The sequence below is a fragment of the Drosophila suzukii genome, chromosome 3 (assembly GCF_043229965.1).
Source record: "Drosophila suzukii chromosome 3, CBGP_Dsuzu_IsoJpt1.0, whole genome shotgun sequence".
NCBI lineage: Eukaryota > Metazoa > Arthropoda > Insecta > Diptera > Drosophilidae > Drosophila > Drosophila suzukii.
This window is the reverse complement of record NC_092082.1, coordinates 26,405,667-26,427,562: the sequence shown is the minus strand read 5'-3', so window position 1 is coordinate 26,427,562 and position 21,896 is coordinate 26,405,667. Positions and strand designations below refer to the sequence as shown.

At 36.2% G+C, this 21,896-nt stretch overlaps 1 protein-coding gene across 31 annotated transcripts in view; it reads right to left on the bottom strand.

The window, feature by feature from the left end:
- Positions 1-21,896, bottom strand: part of nrm (neuromusculin) — a 237,903-nt gene that overhangs the window by 145,596 nt on the left and 70,411 nt on the right. For all 31 annotated transcript variants that reach the window (XR_011603916.1, XR_010654041.2, XR_010654042.2 and 28 more), the window contains 4 exons: positions 9,734-9,863; positions 9,566-9,661; positions 9,352-9,510; positions 9,202-9,284 (listed from right to left, as the gene is read on the bottom strand). Coding sequence is in view for 23 of the 31 variants with exons in the window: in XM_065864691.2 (XP_065720763.2) it covers positions 9,202-9,284; positions 9,352-9,510; positions 9,566-9,661; positions 9,734-9,863 (468 nt within the window). In the remaining 8 variants the exon portion in view is untranslated. The remainder of the gene's footprint in view (positions 1-9,201; positions 9,285-9,351; positions 9,511-9,565; positions 9,662-9,733; positions 9,864-21,896) is intronic.

The following is a 21,896-nucleotide window of genomic DNA, read 5'->3' as shown; positions in this document are numbered from 1 at the left end:
AGTTTCTGTTTAAATTTTTTTTTATTTTAAATATAAAAAAATGTATGGATTGTACATAATTCATTTAGTTACATTGTATTAAATTATAAATATAACAAATTTTCATTTTTAACATTCATTTAGATTTTTAATTGAATTAAAACTAAAAACTAAGTCATTTCATGGGTGGCATAAGTATTTTGACAAAATTTCTTTTTTCATCTTAATTAACTAATTTGTTTTATAAATTTATTTGAAACTGGAAATTAATAAAAAATATACCCTCCTTTGGTGTCTATGACCTTTTGCAGGCGATTCGGAACGGAATCGACCAAGGTTTGAAGGTATTTTAAGGGAACCTCTTTCCAATTCATTGTAACCTCAGTGACGGTTTCTGCTTTTGTCCTGGTCAGATCAGTGCTTCTTTCTCGCTTTATTAGCGACCACACATTTTCAATAATGTTTAAATCAGGACTTTGTGGCGGCCAATCGAGAGTTTCCACCCCGACATCTCTTAAAAACCTAGTAATCATTCTAGCCTTATGGCAAGGAGCGTTGTCCTGTTGGAGAATAAATTCTTTTCCTATTAATCTGTCGCCGGAGGGAAATGCATAATTGTTTAAAGTTTCTAAATATCGGTTCTGATTCATGGATCCGTCTATGGGAACCAAGTCTCCCACACCATTATATGAAACTGAACCCCAGAACATTACGCTTCCACCCCCATGACTTACTCTTTGACACACAGGAGCATTTTTTTTACGGTAATTCTTGTTAATTCTTACAAAAACTTTCTTTTGAGATGCGTGGAATTCAAAACTACTCGCATCTGTCCACAGGACATTACGCCAAAATGAAGCGGGCTTGGTGATGTATCTTTTCGCGAACTCCAAACGCTTTAGTTTATTTTTAGGGGTGATAAAAGGAATTGGTTTTGCAATATATGTTTTCATATCTGCTTCAATCAAACGCCTGCGTATTGTTCTCTCACTTATGGAAGTGGATGCAGTCTCATCCCACTCTAAGGACACAGCCTTTGGTGTTTTTAAAGGGTCCTTCTTAAAAGCACGGACGATAAGACGGTCTTCATGAGCTGTAGTCTTTCGATTTCTGCCTTTACGGTGAACATTGATCACATCATTAAATTTTTTATATTTATTGATTTGATAATAAATGGTCTGACGAGACAAATTATATTCCTCAGCGATGTTTATTACAGAAACACCCAAGTTATATTTGATCACAATTTCCGATCTTATTTTGGCGCTCAGCTCAGATTTTTTAACCATTTTAAATATTAAAAAATCGACTTTATCCAATATTAATGAAAACTTGTAATAATATTCTTGAACAACACTTTCAGCTTGCCTAGAAACAACTAAATCACGCAATGACAAAATATATATGCCACTGCTAAAATCGTTGCTTGCTGGCATTCTTATCAGCAGAACGAAAAAACAAAACACAATTGACGAAATATTTTGCATATTAACAGTTATTGATTTGCTCTTCTCTTTTATCATAATTTTCAGTTCGAACAATGCACCGGTACTTACAATAGATCAAGAGTCTGATAGTCAAATGAATACTATGACAAAATATATATGCCGACCAGTGTAATTGTATGTTGTGAAAATAATTTTGAATAGGGTTGTATATTTTTGATCAGGATCACTAGCCGAGTTGATTTAGCCATGCCCGTCTGTCCGTAGGAACGCTGAGATCTCGTACACTATATCACCTAGAATTTTGAGATTTTGCATGCAAATTCTTGGCTTCCTGCGCAGGGCAAGTTTGTTTCGGCAGGGTGCCACGCCCGCTCTAACGCCCACAATCGACCATAACACATCCGTCCAGCGCCCACATTTTGTAATATTTTGGAATAATTAAAATACGAACTTGTTTATGTATACATGCCAAAAATTTTGCAAAAATAGCACCAACGTGTAGACAATTCTTCTTTGTGCCACAAAATGGTCATTTTTTTCAATATTTTTATTATGTTTGTAAAAGTAATTAGGGTTACATATCTATTAACTAAAATAAAAGTGGTTACGCCCACAATGCTGACGGTTTTTAAAATTTCGATACATTTATCAAAAAAGTAGCAAAGTTGTGCGGCAACAAAAATAGCACCAACTAAAGAAAAGGCTTAAAAAAATGAAAAATAAATCGATTTTGAAATTTTTTTTTATTTAAATGTATGATTTTGTACATCTTAAGGTAAAAAAATATTGTTCTAAATCTTGGGCTGCAACAACAACCACAACAACAACCGATCTTGACGCCACTTGACACCAAAATCTTTCCTTGGCAAAATTGTTGTGCGACTCTTTCAAAATAGCTCAAGGGCAGTTTTTTCTTCGGTTTTGCATTAAAAACATAGTTTTTTAACATTTCTGCAAAGATTTTCGATGTGTTTTAGTTCTGGAGCTCGAAAGATCCCCATTATAACATTAAGCTTAAGGGTTTTGATACTTTAGACGACTCTCTATCAAACTTTTTTTGGCTTATAATCATGGTAAAGCTTCCAAAATAAATTAATTTTGTATTGCGAATAAAATTGCATCATAATTTCTGAGCTATCAAAGTGAACATGTTGATCCTGTATGTATTTACATTATGATATGGTACCATTATTATAGTACGAGAATATTCCCATACCATAATACTTGCTTCACCATTATTATTCTTTGCAAATGTGAATTGGGGACTCAATCTTGGATTTGTAACATAAGCAATTTTCAGCCGCCAGACCATAAAAGAGTTTCCCTTTTATGGTGGACCTTATTTAAGACTCGTCCTTCAAATTCACCCATGCTCTGCAGTCTAGGGAGATTTTTTTTTTGGACATGAAGCGCATAATTTTTATTTATGTACATTATATCTAACTTTTTATGTACTTACAAATAAAATTCAACTTGACAGGCGGCCTAAACGGGACCTACTTGCATTCATGCACATGACTTTTTAACAGTTATGGGGTCATTGCGGCTTTCGCACTGCGTGCTATTCTCTTAAGTTCTTGTTTTAGGTAACTACTAATCATTATTTTAAATAATTCGACGATTTATATTAAATTATCTTTTGCATTGCCTTTGTAAATTAGCTTTTTAAATGTCCTTCTATTTTTATCATTACAGTCCGCTTAATGACCCATTGGGAACACCATTTAATTCAGTATTTTACCAATTCACTTAGTAGTACTTATTCTTAATACAACAAAACGAAAAACAGCCATGAAATCTGAGCAAATGAAGTTTAAAGCCGAAAACCGTTAATAGTGTTATTTTTGTTGCCGCATATTTTTGGTACTTTTTTAATAAATGTTTCGAAGTTTTAAAAACCATCCGCATTGTGGGCGTAGCCACTTTTATTTTAGTTAAAAGAAATGTAACCCTACTTGCCCTTACAAACAGAATAAAAATATTGCAAAAAATGACCATTTTGTAACACAAAGAAGAATTGCCTACACATTGGTACTATTTTTGTTGCCGCAACTGTATGTACATATGTACATGTCCACTCACCCACACATACATACTCACATTATGCAGTCACCCTCGAGACACCCTCTAAGAAATAAAAATCCAAATTTAATTGTAAACAAGCCGGAGGAAAATTACCATGAAACAAAAACCATAGTTTATAGACTAAACAATTAGAACGAGCCGCTGTTCAGAATATCGGCACGTTCAGGATACTCAGATTTCGGGACCCAAGTCTGAAGTCCAAAGTCTAAATTCAGAAAGTCACTCAATAGCAATAAGTCCCACTCACAAAAAGCTCTAAAGCTCAAAACCGAGGTATGATCGCAAATCAAATAGGAGTTAGACAGTGAGTTCAGTTTGAGATTTGTCAACAGCTAGTCGGTGTTCTTCCAATCCAAAATATTGTAACCAGTGTAAAAGTGAATTAAATAAAGTTTTTTTTTATAATACACTTATGGTGCAGATCTTTAATTATATAATAAATAATATATATTATATATTTATATACTTCTCTGGCGCGTAAGCCCGTTTGTTGACAATTCATGAACGCTCGTTCATAAAATTTGACCGAAACCTTAGGGTTGGGCTCCGAACGTTATTTTTTTATTTGTTTGATAAGTAATCAATGATTTATATGTGTTTCCTTTCCTAAACTCAATTCACTTTCATCCAAGGTTAAAACAACATGTAAAATAAAAAAAAGAAAAGTCCAATACAAAAAATTTGGGCAGTGTGGCAGATTGTGGGTCTGAGTCTGAAATAAGTCTCACATTTGCGGGCCGCCCAAGTATCTAATTGTCAGATGATGGGAGAGCAGAATCTTTTTATTTAATTTATTAAATTCCTGTTGATAATAGAGCTGTTTGGACTGGCCTAGTGGTTTTCTATTTGTTCACAAGGTGTTTTTAGTTGTTCACTAGCTGTTTGGGAGCTGTTATTAGTTGGTATAAGGCTGTTTGGAAGCTGGCGCTTTTTTTGTGGTTTTCCCAAGGACCAATTCCACAATGCAAGTACTTTATTAAAATTTTATATTTTAATTTCAAAATTTTACAATATCTACAAATTTTTTTTTCGATTTTCCCAGTGGTGTTAGCTAATAATTATACCCGTTACTCGTAATCTGCGTTTGGCGCGAAGGATAATAACCTGTATATCATAGAAAGGTTGGTAAGAGTACACTAAAATGGAAAATGGATAATGAAACAAGTTTACAATAACGAAATAAATGAAGAATTATTATAATTAGCCACAAAATATACTTCCGACATTTTAATTGTAATTAAATTGAGGTTTTACGGCTTTAAGAGATTATACAACAGCCTGATGCAGCCCTTATCAATGGTCTTGAGATGTATGATCTTATCAGTGATCGTGCATCTTGGTTGTTGTTTATGCCCTTTTATGCTGGCCAGGAAATTAGAAATCATAAGTCAATGTTTTGGTAAAATAGGTGTATGATCATGTTGCGCCTTTTGCGTGTGAGGTGACATGTTTATTACTCTTTTCAGTTAATGATTCTGGGACGGAATCACATGTGTGCCAACACATCTGAGAAACATTAGCCTGTGAGTTTTTTTGGGGCTATTTTAAATTTGTAATCAGTTTGACATTCATAGGACGACAGTGTGTCGACTTTTGGGACTTTTTTAATTCCTAATTAGTTTCACAAATATTTATTGAACACATACCTGTGTGAAAAGTCCACACGCACATGACGACACCTGACATGAATATTTATTGCTCATAATGAGGAAAAGGTCACGTGATCAATACTGTCACATGGTGGTGATTTTGGTTTGGGGGTCAAGTGTGCGACCTTTCTCACGTACACAAAATCACAACATGATCGTGACATTTTTATGACATCTATGTAAACCTATTAAATTCAGTTAATTTACGAACTTTGCTAATTGTCCTGGAACTCGCATAAATTAATGAGGGGAATCGGGGGCCATTTATATGCAAATTGTCTCCGCATTAACATACAGGAGGCAAAAAGTAAGGTGAATTTTTAATTTAAGCATCGCGGGCCTAACACTTTAGTTACTTTTTTCTTAAGCTGGCAGGACTGTTATTGACATCTGGTCCAAATTTCATTTCAATGTTATTATCAGAAATATATGTACGCTTGTGTTTACCAAACGACCAAAAGTGAATTTTTTGATTTTTCCAAAAAATTCCTTGCCTTAAGGAGTGTGAAACAATGGTTCCGGACTATCATGAAAAGCTTCAATGTATGCTTACGACCTGAAACAACCTAACAATCAAGCAAATCCGTGTTAAAGGCGAGGCCAATAATCTCGATGACAGTTTTTTTAGATTTTCGTGGTGTTGTGCGCTATAAAATTCTTCCACCCGCCCAAACTGTTAAAAAGGAATGTTATTTGATCGCTGTGCATCGTTTGCGTGATGCGATTCTGCAACCACCGCATTCGCCTGATTTTGCTCCGTGTGACTTCTGGCTGTTCCCAAAACTCAAGAGACCACTCTGGGGAAAGCGTTTCGAGTCGATTTAGGAGACAACAAGAAAGGAAGTTAAGTTTGTATACCCTTGCAGTTAGATTTATTAAATTTAAAAATATAAAAAATTATATTCCCAATAGCATAAGATAATATGCCAAAAAACAACGAAGATATAATTTGTTTCATATTATTTTCCTACCAATTTTCCGATCGTTCCTATGCCAGCTATAAGATATAGTCGTCCGATTTTGATAAAATTAAATGCGAAATAAAATTAAATGCAAACTTCGGCTTGCCGAAGTTAACTTCCTTTCTTGTTATAAATGGGTTTTATAAATATTTATTAAAAACAATTATTATTATTTGCAAGCGAAAGAAGTATCGCTCACAAATAATGTGTAATCGGAAGTGACGCTGAAATTAAGCGTTCTAATCGGAATTAAACAACATAGGAATATAAAAAACCAGTATCCATTAATTAAAAAATATATTTCTTTAAAATCAAATGAAAAACTCAATTTGTGATTCTTCTTACCTTATTAATACTTAAGACCTAAACTTATTATGAACAAATATTACTTGATGTTACTTAATTATTTTTGGCACTTAGTCACACAATACAACAAAAAGAATTTAGGAACGTATTTTTTGAATTTTTAAATATTCGGCAGATAAGCGAACCATAAATATGTTGCTAGAACAACAAAAGAAAACAAATGTAGTTGTAAAAGGTCTGAAGGTGGATGAAAACTGCTGTCAAAACTCTAATTGAAAAAAACTGCAATTAAAGGGTTCAAGGGTTTCCGATGTGCGAAAGCTTAATGAGCGGGGTGGCAAAATGATAGTTCTAGTGGAATGTGAGTCCCAGGAAGCGGAGAATATTTTGAAGAATGGCCATAAATTGCGTGGAAGTTAGGTGTTCCTTGACAAAGATTTGACAGTGGAAAAACAAGCAAGCAAACAAACAATAAAGTGGCTCTTCTAGAGCTAAAAAAGTTTCTTCTGGCCATTCGCAGGGAAACTAAAGTCAAATTCCAAAGCGACAGTATCAACGTAGACGGAAATTGGATGTCCTTTAATAATAATAAGGGTCTTATGTGGCAATGAAAACCAGCTAAAACAAAATATACGGAAACAGTTTGGAAATGTCTCACAATAATTATGCGTTCCTAAGCCAAAATCAAACAAGGAAGATCGCTATGGTCGAGTACCTCGACTATCAGATACCCGTTACTCAGCTAAAGGGACAAAAGGGAAATGGAGATATGCAAGCAGCAAAGCGAGATTGAAATGCGCCATCTACCCGCGATCTCAATATACGGTTATATACACTCAGGGAAAAACACCGTGCTAAAAACAAGTACAAACAGCCTTGATTTAAGAAAAATTGCATGCTTAACATTTAAGAACGTTCGTGCTCAAAAAATTCTCATATTGAGCACTTTTTGGATTTTTAATGTCTGCCAACTCTAATAATTCCCAACTGTTTATTCTGAAAGTACTCGGTATATAAGGCGCAAAAATTAGACAGTTTTAATGCCCGTGAGCGGCAAGTCGTAAGTAAACTTAAAATATTATTATTATTTATATATATCCCGATTATTTCGTTTCAGTTTCCAATACATATTTCTCTTACTAGCATTAAATAAAAACTCATTTTAATTTCATAATATTTATATACTGATTTAAGAATTATTCGTTCTTAAATCATGCCTGCAACTTTTTACTTTATTATTAAATCGTTCTTGTTTTTAGTGCAAATATGACTTGATTTAAGAATTATTTATACTAGATTCAAGACCGAAAGGTTCTTAAATCTAGTATTTTGGGTCTTGAAAATTCGTGCTCGAAAGTAGTATTTTGTTCTCGCGTTCTGTATTTTCCATGCTTGGCGAAGTTTTGACACCGAAAATACTAGGTTTAAGCACGAAATACTTGATTTTTTTTCTGAGTGTACGGTTATATAATGATTACTTTCAATACATTGCGTCGCTTCAAATTTTTATTCTGTCTGAAACATTTCATTAAACCAAATTGAATGCTGTCGAAATCAAATTTAAAGCCTTTGTTCTTAGATGGGTGCCCGCCATCCGAACCAGCGCCAGAGGACGAGTAAGTGGTGGAATGATATATGGAATAAAAAAACAAGAAAGAACGCTATAGTCGAGTACCTCGACTATCAGATACCCGTTACTCAGCTAAAGGGACCAAAGGGAAATGGAGATATGCAAGCAGCAAATCGAGATTTAAATACGCCACCTACCGGCGGTAGACAGATTTAAGCGTTATGGGCGTTAGAGTGGGCGTGGCAAAATTTTTTTTGGATCAATCGATAGGTATTGACGAGACCAATACATTTCAGTTAAAATTTTAATTTTTTAAAGACAGACGGACAGACGGACAGACGGACATGGCTAGATCGACTCGGCTAGTGATCCTGAATAGAAAAAAAGAATATATATACTTTATGGGGTCGGAAACGCTTCCTTCTGCCTGTTACATACTTTCCGACGAATCTAGTATACCCTTTTACTCTACGAGTAACGGGTATAATAACTTCACGAATAGAATATAAAGAAAGAGATTCTGGGAAGTTATACCAGGTTTTAAGCCATGCTTGATTAAATAAAAGTGCACTGATCATAGAGATTGTAACGAAAGGCTGGGAGAAGCTAAACTTCTCGGATTCGACCACCAGTTAGACACAGTTCCCTCCCCCGTAATGCCAAAGACAAAGTGACAGACGCCAATGGCCGGCACCTAATGAACTTGATCGAGCTGTTTGGCTTCACGGTGGTCAATGGAACGTCGTAAAGCGATCTTTTGGGGGATTACACTTTTATGAGAGGTGAAGCTCGGTCCACCATCGACCTATGTATGTATGGCACGCGGAACCGGATAGAAACTATCAAAGACTTCAAAGTGAGCAGTCAACTATTCTCTGACCACCTCCCTCTGGAAGTTACAGTCATTCTCTCCACAACATCGAACGCAGTCACAGCGCCGCTTGGACTTTTTCCAAGTTTGATTTTGCGAAATCGAGAGAGTGAAATCTATAGGACAAAGTTGGACCGATACATGGCAACAAATTGTGTGGCAGGTTCACACAAGCTCATAATCTACTTTTTTTATTTTCATAGAAAGGCAGTTAAAAGGACAATTTTTATTTTTGACTTATAAAAAAAACAATATCGGACCAAAACGTGTGTCACCCCTGCATAGATTAGGTTTCGTTCTCTATATTGTTTCGTCTATTCACTAAACTTACCTCTACGGGATTTCCAAAGGCAGTGCAAATAAGCGTGTCCTGATCATCAATTTCTCTTCTCTCAATTTCGCAGCGTGGTTTAACTGTTAAATAATGAAATAATAGAGAAATATAATATCGACGTATATCTTTCACAACCTTTATACTTACATTGCACTTCGATTACAGTTTCAGCAATACTGGTGCCATGCTTGTTATAGGCAAGGCAGGTATAAGTGCCATTATCTTTTCTTTCCATTGCCTTATTAATAATTAATGCATTTCCATTGGCAATTGTTTCATTTTTGAAAAACCACTTATAAGAAGGTTCTGTAGATTTGACACATAATTAATGAATACACATAGGTAAAAAATAAAAAAATACCTGGGTTAGCTCGGGATTTACATATTACACGTCCTGGTATGGTATCTTCTTGGACAAACACAATGTTCTCCGAAACCGTAATATTTTCAGGAGCGTCTATTGGAAAATTATTTTGATTTTAAGCAGCTATGGATATGCTAACGCTTGAGCGTTAATATTTCTACTTACATTCAATGCCAAAATAAGTGCGACTCCTGATGCTAGCACCTACTGTATTGCCTGTTGACACGCACGAATAGTTCGCATTATCAGCCTCGATATCAAATTTGGCAAGAGGCCAATTTGGCATATTGAAGTGCTGGAATCATTCAAATAGGCGGAACATGTTAGTTAGACATTAAAAATCAAAATGCTACAGAATTCGATGAAACCATGTCTGCATATTGCGAATAGGAGCTGGCCTGCAGATGGCGAATTTAAATATATAATAGCATACGTTAAGTTTTCCATTTATTATACCCGTTACTGGTCTAGTGAAAGGGTATACTAAACTCGTCTAAAAGTATGTAACAGATAATAGAAAGCGTTTCCGACCCAAAAAGGATACATCTGAGTCGATCTAGCAATGTCCGTCTGTCCATATGGACGCTGAGATCTCGGATACAATAAGAGCTAGAATATTGGCATTGGACATGTAGATTCTTGGCAGAGTGCCACGTCCACTCTAACGCCCACAAACCGCCCAAAACTGTGGCTCCTACAGTTTTGATGCTAGAATAAAAATTTTAACTGAAATGTATTGTTCTCATCAATACCTATCGATTGACTTAAAAAAAAATTTGCCACGCCCACTCTAACGCCCATAACGCTTAAATCTGTATTCCGCCGGTAGGTGGCGCATTTTAATCTCGCTTTGCTGCTTGCATATCTCTATTTAGCTGAGTAACGGGTATCTGATAGTCGAGGTACTCGACTATAGCGTTCTTCCTTGTTTATAATGTGGGCGCCACTAGTTTTTGCATTTTGTGGCCGTGTGAGTGGACGTGGCGTTTGACAGAACCAACATACACCCGGAAAAATTTGGGAATACTTATTAGGTAACCCATGACCTACAAAATTAAAATGGTGAGTTGAAGAAAGCGTTTCCGACCCCATAAAGTATATATATTGTTGATCAGGATCACTAGCCAAGTCAATCTAGCCATCTGTCTGTCCGTCTGACCGCCTGTGATCTCGGAAACTATGAGAGAAAGAGAGTCCAGATTTCAGATTTAGATTCCATAATGAAGCTATGGAGCGCAAGTTTATGCTAATATTCCACGCCCACTCTAACGCAGGAAGCAGGAAGAGTTTGAAGAATAACTCCATCAGGGATGTCACAAAAATCTCTTCCAACCAACTTTACCCCTAAAAGTAAATGTCGGTGTCAAAGAACAAGAGAAAACGCTTTAGTCGATACCCTTGACTATTGGATACCCGTTAAAAAGACTGTCTTAAGCGCGGACAAAGTCAAAGAGGGAAAGCTATGAAGTTAAAATATTTCTTATTCGCTGTATTTAAAAGTATTTGTTTGTGGAAAATATTGGAGAGAAATGATTTTCGCAACTTACAGGTCATCTCAACCACCTGATCCTAATCAACGCGTTAGTAATAAACATTGCAAAGTTAGCAATAAACCGACACTAAACAAGCTCGAAGACAAAATAAGGGCATCTTTTAAGAGATCAAAAACGTGTGTTTTTTTAACGATTCTCATACTATTGTGTTATTTTCGAAAAATATTGCATAAACCTTTCATGAGCATGTCTTCAGTTTTGACAAAGTTATGGTTTTCTGAGTTTTCTTTTTCTGGAAATACTTTTTTTTCGATTTTATACAGCGAAAAAATATCACCATCTATATGGCCCTATTAACGCACAAAAAATCGATTGGTAAAATTGACCAATAAAACAGTAAAATTAACCCACCAAATAGTTATTCTTACGTACGCAAAACCCTTACGTTTAGAAGAAATAGGTATGTAATTTTAAAAAATGGTAGACAACTTCCAGCTGGTGTGGAAGTATATTAAAATGTTGGAGAATATACGTAATACTAAAAGTCTTAACTTTTCAGGCTTTGGCTTGGGAGTGTAGGTGTACGAGAAGCTAGACTGGGAGTCTAGATGTACGAGACGCTAGACCCACTTGGAAATTACAAATAGCACATTGTAGAAATTTTGTTGCGTGTGTCGAAGACTTTACGTTAGGATAACTATTTTTAATTAACTATTTACTACTGCAATAGCAAAAAACATAATTCACGTGAACGTATCTAGGTTAATAGTGGTTTAACAATTAAATAGTAAACAAACCAAAAACAAATACATTGTTTGTGCCTAACCGAAGTATACACTTCTGGGTTACGCTTCGGGACAAGGGGGTAATGAGCACTTGTCGCTAGCACGGGGACGCTTTGATGGCAGGACGATCGGGTCGCGTCAATGGTAACGATGGTTACTACGATGCCGGACCACAGACGGTGCTGTAACTGCGCTGATGTTGAGCTAACGTAGGTTACCTGCTAGTTGAGATAGTGTAGGATTACGGGCTCTATTCCCGGAGGTGGAACCGCGGAGTTATAAGTTGCGTTGATAACTGATTTGGTCTTAAATTTATACATGCTTATATACTCTTGAAACACGGAAGTTTAGTGTAATTATTAGTGAAATAAGCTTTATTCTAGAGTAGGTATTCTAGAGTGCGTAGCTTGCTCGGCTGACATTGCATACTGTGCTGACTGCATAGGCAGGTACGGCACACTGCCGTGCAGTCGGTGAGACGGTGAGTTAGTGAGACATATAATATGCTGATCAGCAATTCTCATCTGCAGTGGGTGCTACTGAGCGCCTGGTACTGTTCCCAACTTGGCTACTGCTTGATTTGTTGGGTGCTGTTCATGGTTGAGCGCCATGGGTACGAACATTCTCCCCCCATTGAGGGGTACCCTCAATTAAGGCGTGATGTCGGTCAGCCCTTGGCGGAATTGTATAGAAAGCAGCTAACAATTCATTGACCGTGGAGGATCTTTCCTGACTAAAGTCCTTTATATCTTCTTAATGCTGCCTAACTTCCCTTTGCGACAAAAAGTGTCATTGCCTTTGGGACTGAAATTTTGCAGTCGTAGAAATTTATCATTTGGCACGTCTATGGTATGTGGACCTTCTGCAAAAAAGCTTAGATATTTCTTGGTAAAATTTAGATATGTTGTACAAAAGTCAGTAGTAATAGTTTTTAAAGTGATGAATAGTCGGTGCTATAATAATTGGTTTTTCTCTTGCAGTATGTAATTCAGCCAGCTGCAAAGAACCATTATATGTCGCGGATAATTCTCGTTCGGACGAGTCAGTGTCGCTAGTTCTTTATTGGCTACACATATCATCAGTTCAGTCCTGCAAGATCGCCTACGTCTTCTTATAAAATAGATTGATTTCCGTATCAGATGAGGTTTATTTATTGAGAAAACCTGTGACTACATAACCAATCGTTGTGCCTTGCGCCAGAGGTTTAATAGGTCCTAGTCTTAAACGAGGATATACACCAGCAGTCCCTCGGGAATATTAAAATCGTTTGCAATCGGTGATGACTATCGGTTTGTAATGACTGTGGGAATAATAAATTCCTCTACGAGAGCCTTAGTATTGATCTTATTGCAGTTGTTATTTTTCCTCCAATTCCAGATATTTCAATCGGTGACGACATATTCTTAGGAGATAGCAGATCTGCCATCCTCCTTTAGATACGATTACAACGCGACATGTTTGCAGTTGACCGGTTGGCCCTTGTAATGATACCTTGGTGGTCGCGAGCAGAACATATCCTGTAGAGTTGTCGTAGCCTGTAATGGTTACTGCGCCGGACATTGGATTGCTAGTCGGTCCTTTATGTAACAAGGAATGATGCCTTAGCTGGCAGACTCGACAAGTGGCCAGTGATCCACAGGTTTCAACCTTATGAGCTGAACACTTGAATAATAAATTGGAGCCGCGTTGAGGGGACCATTTCCTGAAAACCCCTACACGCTCTAAGATGATGTGGTATTTGTCACCTACAAATCTTACAGCTCTCTTCGTTGTGAACTGACTGATGGCGAAGTGTTGCTGTAGGTTGTGCGCTTAACGTCTTCAGCATGCAAGCGCGCCGCTTAATAAACGTCAGTACACTCCTTAACGTTGGAATTTCCATTGGTGCGTCCGCTGAATTTTCCAGTGCAGCTATAGCCTGTTGGTCTAGTTTTCTTCTGATAATAAAATACAGGATTGGATCCCAGGATTTTGTGCTGATATCGAGGTTTTAAAGGGTACTCAAAGTCTATCGCACTGTATCATGTAGTGCTCAAAGCTGTTGTGCAGACCCGTTAGTGGGCATATAATCGACGATTTCTCCTATTGCAGCAAATACTAATATTTTTCCGTTTTGGTACCTGGCTTTTAGTCGTTGCAAGGTGTCATCGCATCCGCCTTGTGAGACGGCTATATCTGTCTTGGGTCAACGCGAAGTGAGCCTTGTAGTTAATTAATTTCGCAAATAAGTCGTGAAACGTGGCCAATCTAGATATTCGCCATCAAACTCGGGAACACTGATTGGCGGTAGAGATAGATTCTCATTGGAGCGTCATTTTCTCGAAGCAAGGTCATATTATATTATTCATATAAGGTCTGGAATTGACTAACTTCTTCTTTGGCGGCTGCCTCTGCCCCAGACGTATTATCGAGATCATCATGGGCATGTCTCAATAATTCCCATTGAACCTCCCGGTGTCGTTGTAGGGCTGGGGTGATCGTAGGTGCATTGGACGCCAGAATTAGAGATGATTATAATTCGTTGCGTAACCGACGCGGCCATCCGTCAACTAAAGAGACGATTAGTTGACGGATAACCGCGTCGATCAATGAGTCACTCTTGATTTGCTTGACTAACGGGTCTTTTGGATTGTTTTGAATTCGCCGAGGAGCCTTTTAAGGGCCGCTGATATTTCTCGACCATCTCCGTTAATCCTGTTAGTCTTGAAGCATACTCATCTCCAGTGGATAATGCCGCTTGCTGGACTTCTTCATCTAGGTCGCAAAACTGCTGCCAGAGATCTTTCAACTGGCTTAGGTTACAATAATAGCCGTCTCGGTGGCGTCGTTCGACCGAATCCTTGCCATAATTCATTATGAGCTGTTGGATCTGTACTTGTAGCTCATTTTGGTTGTTTAGTAATCGATTGTGTAAATCGATTCTTGTGTGACTTGTTTCCTTTATGAATGATGTTGACATAATGTGATAAATTAAAACTTTAATTAAACGAAGAATCCTGTGAAAAAAAGCATTTTGCGTTTCCGGAAAAAATATAGGCGTGGCTCAGAGTGAATCGACACCTTGTACGTGATGCAGGGGACATAATAGACACTATTCTTAATAAGAAAGAACGCCATATAGTAGAGATTTAGGCCAAATCGTTTCTAAGAATTAAACAAAAAACTTCAAAATCGATCTAAAAAAACTTTGCCCATAATTTTTAAACGATGGTATTTAGACAAATCATATTTGGAAGGAGTACACAGTATTTCAATACACCATAAAGCTTTCGAAATTGAGCTATTCATAGCTGTTTTCCCGCCAAACTAGCGAGTTTTTCCAAAAGTAGTGAACTAAAGATTCTTATATTAAACTGTTAAACAGCATCTAAAATTTTCAGGACGTTACTATAAAGTTTGGATGTTAGATGATCTGAACTGATAAATGTGGCCATACTTGTTGACTAATAAATTTAAAACAAGACTTTTTACAACAATGTGTCGTACGTCAAAAATTGCGGAATCTCAAGGGTTATGCACATTTAGGACCAAATTTGTTCGAGCCGTTTTTGAGAATCAATAAAAAACTTAAAAAGTAGGAATAAGAAAAGACAAATCATGTTAGAAAGGCGTACAAATTATTTCGAAATACCTTTCTAACGACATGTAGCCCAAGCCTGTCGCTTTAGTAGTTCACAAGTTACGGGTGTACAAAATTTAGCTATTAATAGCTGTTTTCACGACAAGCTTGGGAGTTTTTGCAAAAGAGGTAGAACAAAAGGACCCTAATATATGATTTTTGGTACTGAGTGACTTTCTGAATTGGACTTTGGATTCCAGACTTGGATGCCCAAGTCTCAGTATCCTTAAATGTGAGAACGCGCCGATTGTCAAAACAGCGACTTGTTCTAATTGTTTAGTCTATATGTTGGGGTGTTTAGTTTCATGCTAGTTATACCCGTTACTCGTAGAGTAAAAGGGTATACTAGATTCGTCGGAAAGTATGTAACAGGCAGAAGGAAGCGTTTCCGACCCCATAAAGTATATATATTCTTGATCAGGATCACTAGCCGAGTCGATCTAGCCATGTCCGTCTGTCCGTCTGTCCGTCTGTCCGTCTGTCCGTCTGACCGTCTGTCCGTCTGTCCGTCTGTCCGTCTGTCCGTCTGTCTGTCCGTCCGGATGAACGCTGAGATCTCGGAAACTATGAGAGCTAGGCTATTGAGATTTGGCGTACAGATTCCTGAGCTTCTTACGCAGCGCAAGTTTGTTTCAGTAGACTGCCACGCCCACTCTAACGCCCACAAACCGCCCAAAACTGTAACTCCTACAGTTTTGATGCTAGATAGAAAATTTTAACTGAAATTTATTGTTCTCATCAATACCTATCGATTGACCTAAAAAAAAGTTTGCCACGCCCACTTAAACGCCCACAAACCGCGAAAACCTGTGACGCCCACAATTTGCATGCTAGATACAAAATTTTAACTGAAATCTATTGGTGTCGTCAATACCTATCGATTGATCCAAAAATAATTTTGCCACGCCCACTCTAACGCCCATAACGCTTAAATCTGTCTACCGCCGGTAGGTGGCGCATTTTAATTTCGCTTTGCTGCTTGCATATCTCCATTTCCCTTTGAGTAACGGGTATCTGATAGTCGAGGTACTCGACTATAGCGTTCTTCCTTGTTTTCTATTGGCTTGCTTATGGTACGATGGTAATTTTTCATCGGGCTGTTTAAATTTAGATGTGGGATCTTATTTCTTAGAGGGTATCTCGAGGGTAAGTGCATAATGTGTCCGAAACAGAATAACTTTTTAATTCTAAAATCTTATTCAACGAACCTCAGCCGCAAGCTTTTCTTTTTTAAGCTTCTATACCTTTAATTTTGTGTGTCAAATAAAATCTTATGCTGAATTGTTGCATCTCGTTGTGAAATGAAATTATTCTGACCCATGCAATTTTATTGAAAATTGGAACGCAATCTAATGATCTGAATGATCTGAACTTAGAACGCAAAAGCTTGGGCTTCGATCGTGACAGAAAGGGCTTGGAATGGAAGTTTAAGTTTACTCTCAAATCATCAAATGTATAATAACAAAAATTAGTCATATTAAGGATATAGTTATATTATTATTATTAAATCATATTAAGGATATAAATTATTTAAAATGTTTATATTATCCAAAGAGAGTTCCTAGTTGTTTAATAAAATATAATCGGATATTTCATAGTTTCTGAAGTTGTTTGTAGTAATATACATAGTTAAGAATTCTGTTGTCTTAATTGGTATATGAAAAGTTATTGATTATGGTTGTACCAATAAATGCTATTGGGAATGACCCGTTTAATTCGGAGTTGTTAACAATATTGTTACCATTTATTAAAATGGCACCATCTAAGATAATGTCTATTCTTTTTTTTCCCTTGTTTTTTTACAAATTGATTTCTCACCGTTTAATTAATCGTTAATCGTAATTATTAAAGAGTTATTTCTTATATGTAGACATTTACCTGTTAATAATTTTCCATCGGTTTGGAAAATTTAAAGTCAGCGACAATTACTGTCTTTTGTTCGCGTTTTAATATTTCTTTAATATCTTCATTGCTTAATATTTATACCCGTTACTTGTAATATACCCGTAAGAGGGTGTACTACGTTCGTCGGATAGTATGTAACAGGCAGAAGGAAGCGTTTCCGACCCCATAAAGTATATATATTCTTGATCAGGACCACTAGTCGAGTCGATCTAGCCATGTCCATCTGTCCGTCTGTCCGGATGGACGCTGAGATCTCGGTAACTATAAGAGCTAGGCTATTGAGATTTGGCGTGCAAATTCCTGAGCTTCTTGCGCGGCGCAAGTTTGTTTCAGCAGGGTGCCACGCCCACTCTAACGCCCACAAACCACACAAAGCTGTAGCTCCTACAGTTTTGGTGCTAGAATACAAATTTTAACTGAAGTGTATTGTTCTCATATTGTTCTCAAAGTGTGCACGCCCACTCTGACGCCCATAACGCTTAAGTCTGTCTACCGCCCACATAACCATATATTGAGATCACGGGTAGGTGGCGCATTTCAATCTCGCTTTGCTGTTTGCATATCTCCATTTCCCTTTAGTCCCTTTACACTCAAAAAAGTAATCACCATAAATATTAGAAAATCTCCCTTGGTTTAAAAACGCCAATCAATTAGGAAATATTTTCTTGAATTAAGAAATATTTTTCTGATTATATAAAAAAATTCTAAAATTTACGGAACTTCGCGGTAATATTTTTTTTTGTAAAGAAGATGAGGAAGATTCTCATGTTTTTCTTTAACTAATGACGAATTTTTCTTGATTTTTTTTATTGATTTTATTTTGTACCTTAATGAAATCATCATGATCCGGAGTTTCTGCTAACCATTTCCACATAGTGCCTAACTCTAGTATTCCCCTTCTTGATCTTGTTGATATTAAATGGGACAAAATTAATTTGATTACTTTTATATCGGATTTAATTTCCCATTGTGACCTTTTGTTAGAATACCTTTTTAAATTATTTGATTCTGTATTTATAATTTTTTTATAAAAACTTAAATTAGTTACGTGGAACAAATCGTTGTATAATTCATAAGAAACAAGGAAGAACGCTATAGTCGAGTACCTCGACTATCAGATACCCGTTACTCAGCTATATGGAGATATGCAAGCAGCAAAGCGAGATTAAAATGCGCCACCTACCGGCGGTATACAGATTTAAGCGTTATGGGCGTTAGAGTGGGCGTGGCAAAATTTTTTTTGGATCAATCGATAGGTATTGACGAGACCAATACATTTCAGTTAAAATTTTTTATCGAGCATGAAAATTGTGGGCGTCACAGGTTTTCGCGGTTTGTGGGCGTTAAAGTGGGCGTGGCAAACTTTTTTTTGGGTCAATCGATAGGTATTGATGAGAACAATACATTTCAGTTAAAATTTTTATTCTAGCATCAAAACTGTAGGAGCCACAGTTTTGGGCGGTTTGTGGGCGTTAGAGTGGGCGTGGCACTGTGCCGAAACAAACTTGCGCTGCGTAAGAAGCTCAGGAATCTGCACGCCAAATCTCAATAGCCTAGCTCTCATAGTTTCTCTCAGCGTTCATCCGGACAGACAGACGGACAGACGGACAGACGGACATGGCTAGATCGACTCGGCTAGTGATCCTGATCAAGAATATATATACTTTGTGGGGTCGGAAACGCTTCCTTCTGCCTGTTACATACTTTCCGACGAATCTAGTATACCCTTTTACTCTACGAGTAACGGGTATAAAAACATCCTTGAACAGAAAAAATGCATGGTTCGAGTAATCAAATATTTCTTAACTGGCCAATATTATGATTGATAAAAGAGGTGTAAGGAAAGCCATTTTCTCTATGTTAAAAAATAATTTTTTTCCTTAATATTATCTTTGTGTATGTTTTTGTTTCTACTATTAATTATTATTTTATTAGGCATAACTTTCTTAGCTATTTGTATATTCGGTTTAAGCTTATTTCTTTCTCCATATTTCTTTTCAAAACTACTTGTCCTACATGATATTATTTTCCTTTCTGTTTCCATTATTTGTTTCTAACATTTTCTCTTCACTTTTTTTTTCAATATTTGAGGAACATTTTCGTCCTCGATTTTATTATAATGAATGTCAAAAGGTTTTTGGTTCGTTGTGAAATGAATACTCTGATTATATTCCTGAGCGGCTTCTATAACGATTTCAGAATAATCGGTTAGATTAAATTCTTTTTTATGCAGCGTGCTAAATCTGTTAGTGTCCAATGTGCCCTTTCATCCTGTTCGTTTGAGGTACTGTGCCTCGGATCTGCGTTGTGTAAAGTTAATCAGCACCTTTGTGCAAAAGGTTTAAATTGGGCCAAGGTAAAGCTCGGTTCATTATCGGTCATAAGTACTTTGTCTTGGGGAAATTGTTAAGGAATTCCAGTATGTTTAATTTATTATACAAGTTATAAAAGTTATACTTTTCGCATAGTATATATCAATATGTAAGTTTTCTCCTTCGTTAGTTGGTATTGGAGCTTTACCAATTGGAATTTTAATTGCTATACTTGTTTTCCTTCAAAATTTTTCTATTTTTAAGATACTGATTTTTTTGTCAATTTGTGCGATTGTGCGTTTCTTCTTACCGTTTTCTAAGTCCTGAAAAATATTTGCTTATAAAGAAATTTGTTAGTACAAATAATTTTTAAAGATACTTGAATATGATATAAAACTTCTAAGCTACAATAAATTCCAACCGTTATGTTCGGTGGTAGATACTTTCTTAATATACACCGGTCGGCATAAGTATTTTGACGAAACAAAAGTTAAATATACTCATAATTTGAACTTACTTCTTGAAAACTTTGGCATCAATGGAAAGGTAATTTAAATGCCGTATGAATTATACCATACATTTCTTAACCTATCATAAAAATGAATCATAAAAAATGTAAGCAAAATGATTTTTGAAAAATTATTTTTGCAGCTACTATTGTTTTTGTTTGAAGAAACTTTTTGCATCAAAAAATTTAAGTTTTCAAGACGAGAAAAAAGTTTAAAGAGTAGATTTTCACACAAATTCGTCCTTTTCAATAAGTACTGAATGGGTTAAGAAAAGTATTGTATCATTCAGACGGCATTTAAATAACATTTAAAAATTGTTGTTGAAATTTGTTTAACACAAAATGCTGTGTCTTTATCTGAGTTTGACTGTTCAGTAAAGACTATATCGCTGTTTGTTATATTATTTATTTGTATTCGTGATAATGCATTGGCTACAATATTTGTTGTTCCGGGTTTGTATATTACACCAGTTTACAAAAAAAAATTGATGAAATACGCCTTTCAGGAAACCTTTGTTTTCCGGTAAGATACATCTCCCTGATTAAGAAAAGGGCACTTAAAATTTTTTCTATGGTACCAATTTGGATGACGTTATGCATAGCTACTTGCACCAAAATCTTACGTTCCCCAACACTGAAAATTTAAAATAATGTTTAACGGCATCTGCTCCCGAATACTGAACTTGGGTATATACGTTTAAAAATCTGTAAAAAATCGATTTACCAACGGATTGTCGTGATCAATAGCGCATATTCTCCGTTAAGGTTCAGCCTTCAAGAAAACAACATAAAACTAATTTCGGTTTTTAGGCGTGTATTTTTAAAGAAGCAATTTATGCCAGCGTTTTTGCATTTTTTCCAAATTCTTCAACTTTGACGAAGTGTAGCTTTTAAACTAATGAATGGAACTCAATGAGGTGTATAAGAAAGTTAAAAGGCATTCTATTACCTGTAAAATGAGTCTTCAATGACCGAATTGGGTTTATCTCAACTCGAGTTAGAAAATAAAAAAGTGCGAAAAACGTTTTTTACACTTTAAAAAAAATTGGTACCATACAAATATTTTAAGTGCCCTTTTCTTAATCAGGGAGATGTGTCTTACCGGAAAACAAAGGTTTCCTGAAAGGCGTATTTCGTCAATTTTTTTTTGTAAGCTGGTGTTATTTTAGGGGTACAACTTTCTATGAAGGAATACCATCTTTTCATTTATACGTTTGGATTTTTATCCGAAATTGTGAAGGATAAGGGTTGATGGCTAACAATTCTTTTTATTTGTGGCATAAAGTTGTTCCGTTTTGTTCAATGTTTTTTAAATCAAAGTAACTAGTTTTTTATCTTGTCTTAGTACTGCCCCGATAGCGACGTCTGATGCGTCTGTTGATAAATTTTTACTATAATCTGGCTGAACTAATTCAACCTGTGCTATAAGATCTCTTAGCTCGTAAAAATCTTATACAGCTTATTCGTCAAACTGTATTGAAATTTTTGTAGACATTCTTTTTTTTCCCTTTTTTCCCCTCCTAGATATTTTGTTAATGGTTAAACAATTTTTGCATAGTTACGGATACATTTTCTGTATTACCCCACTACAACGCCCACAAGCCGAGCAAACCTGTGGCGCGCACAATTTTCATGCTAGATAAAAAATTTTAACTGAAATGTATTGGTCTCGTCAATACTTAGCGATTGGTCCAAAAAAAAATTTG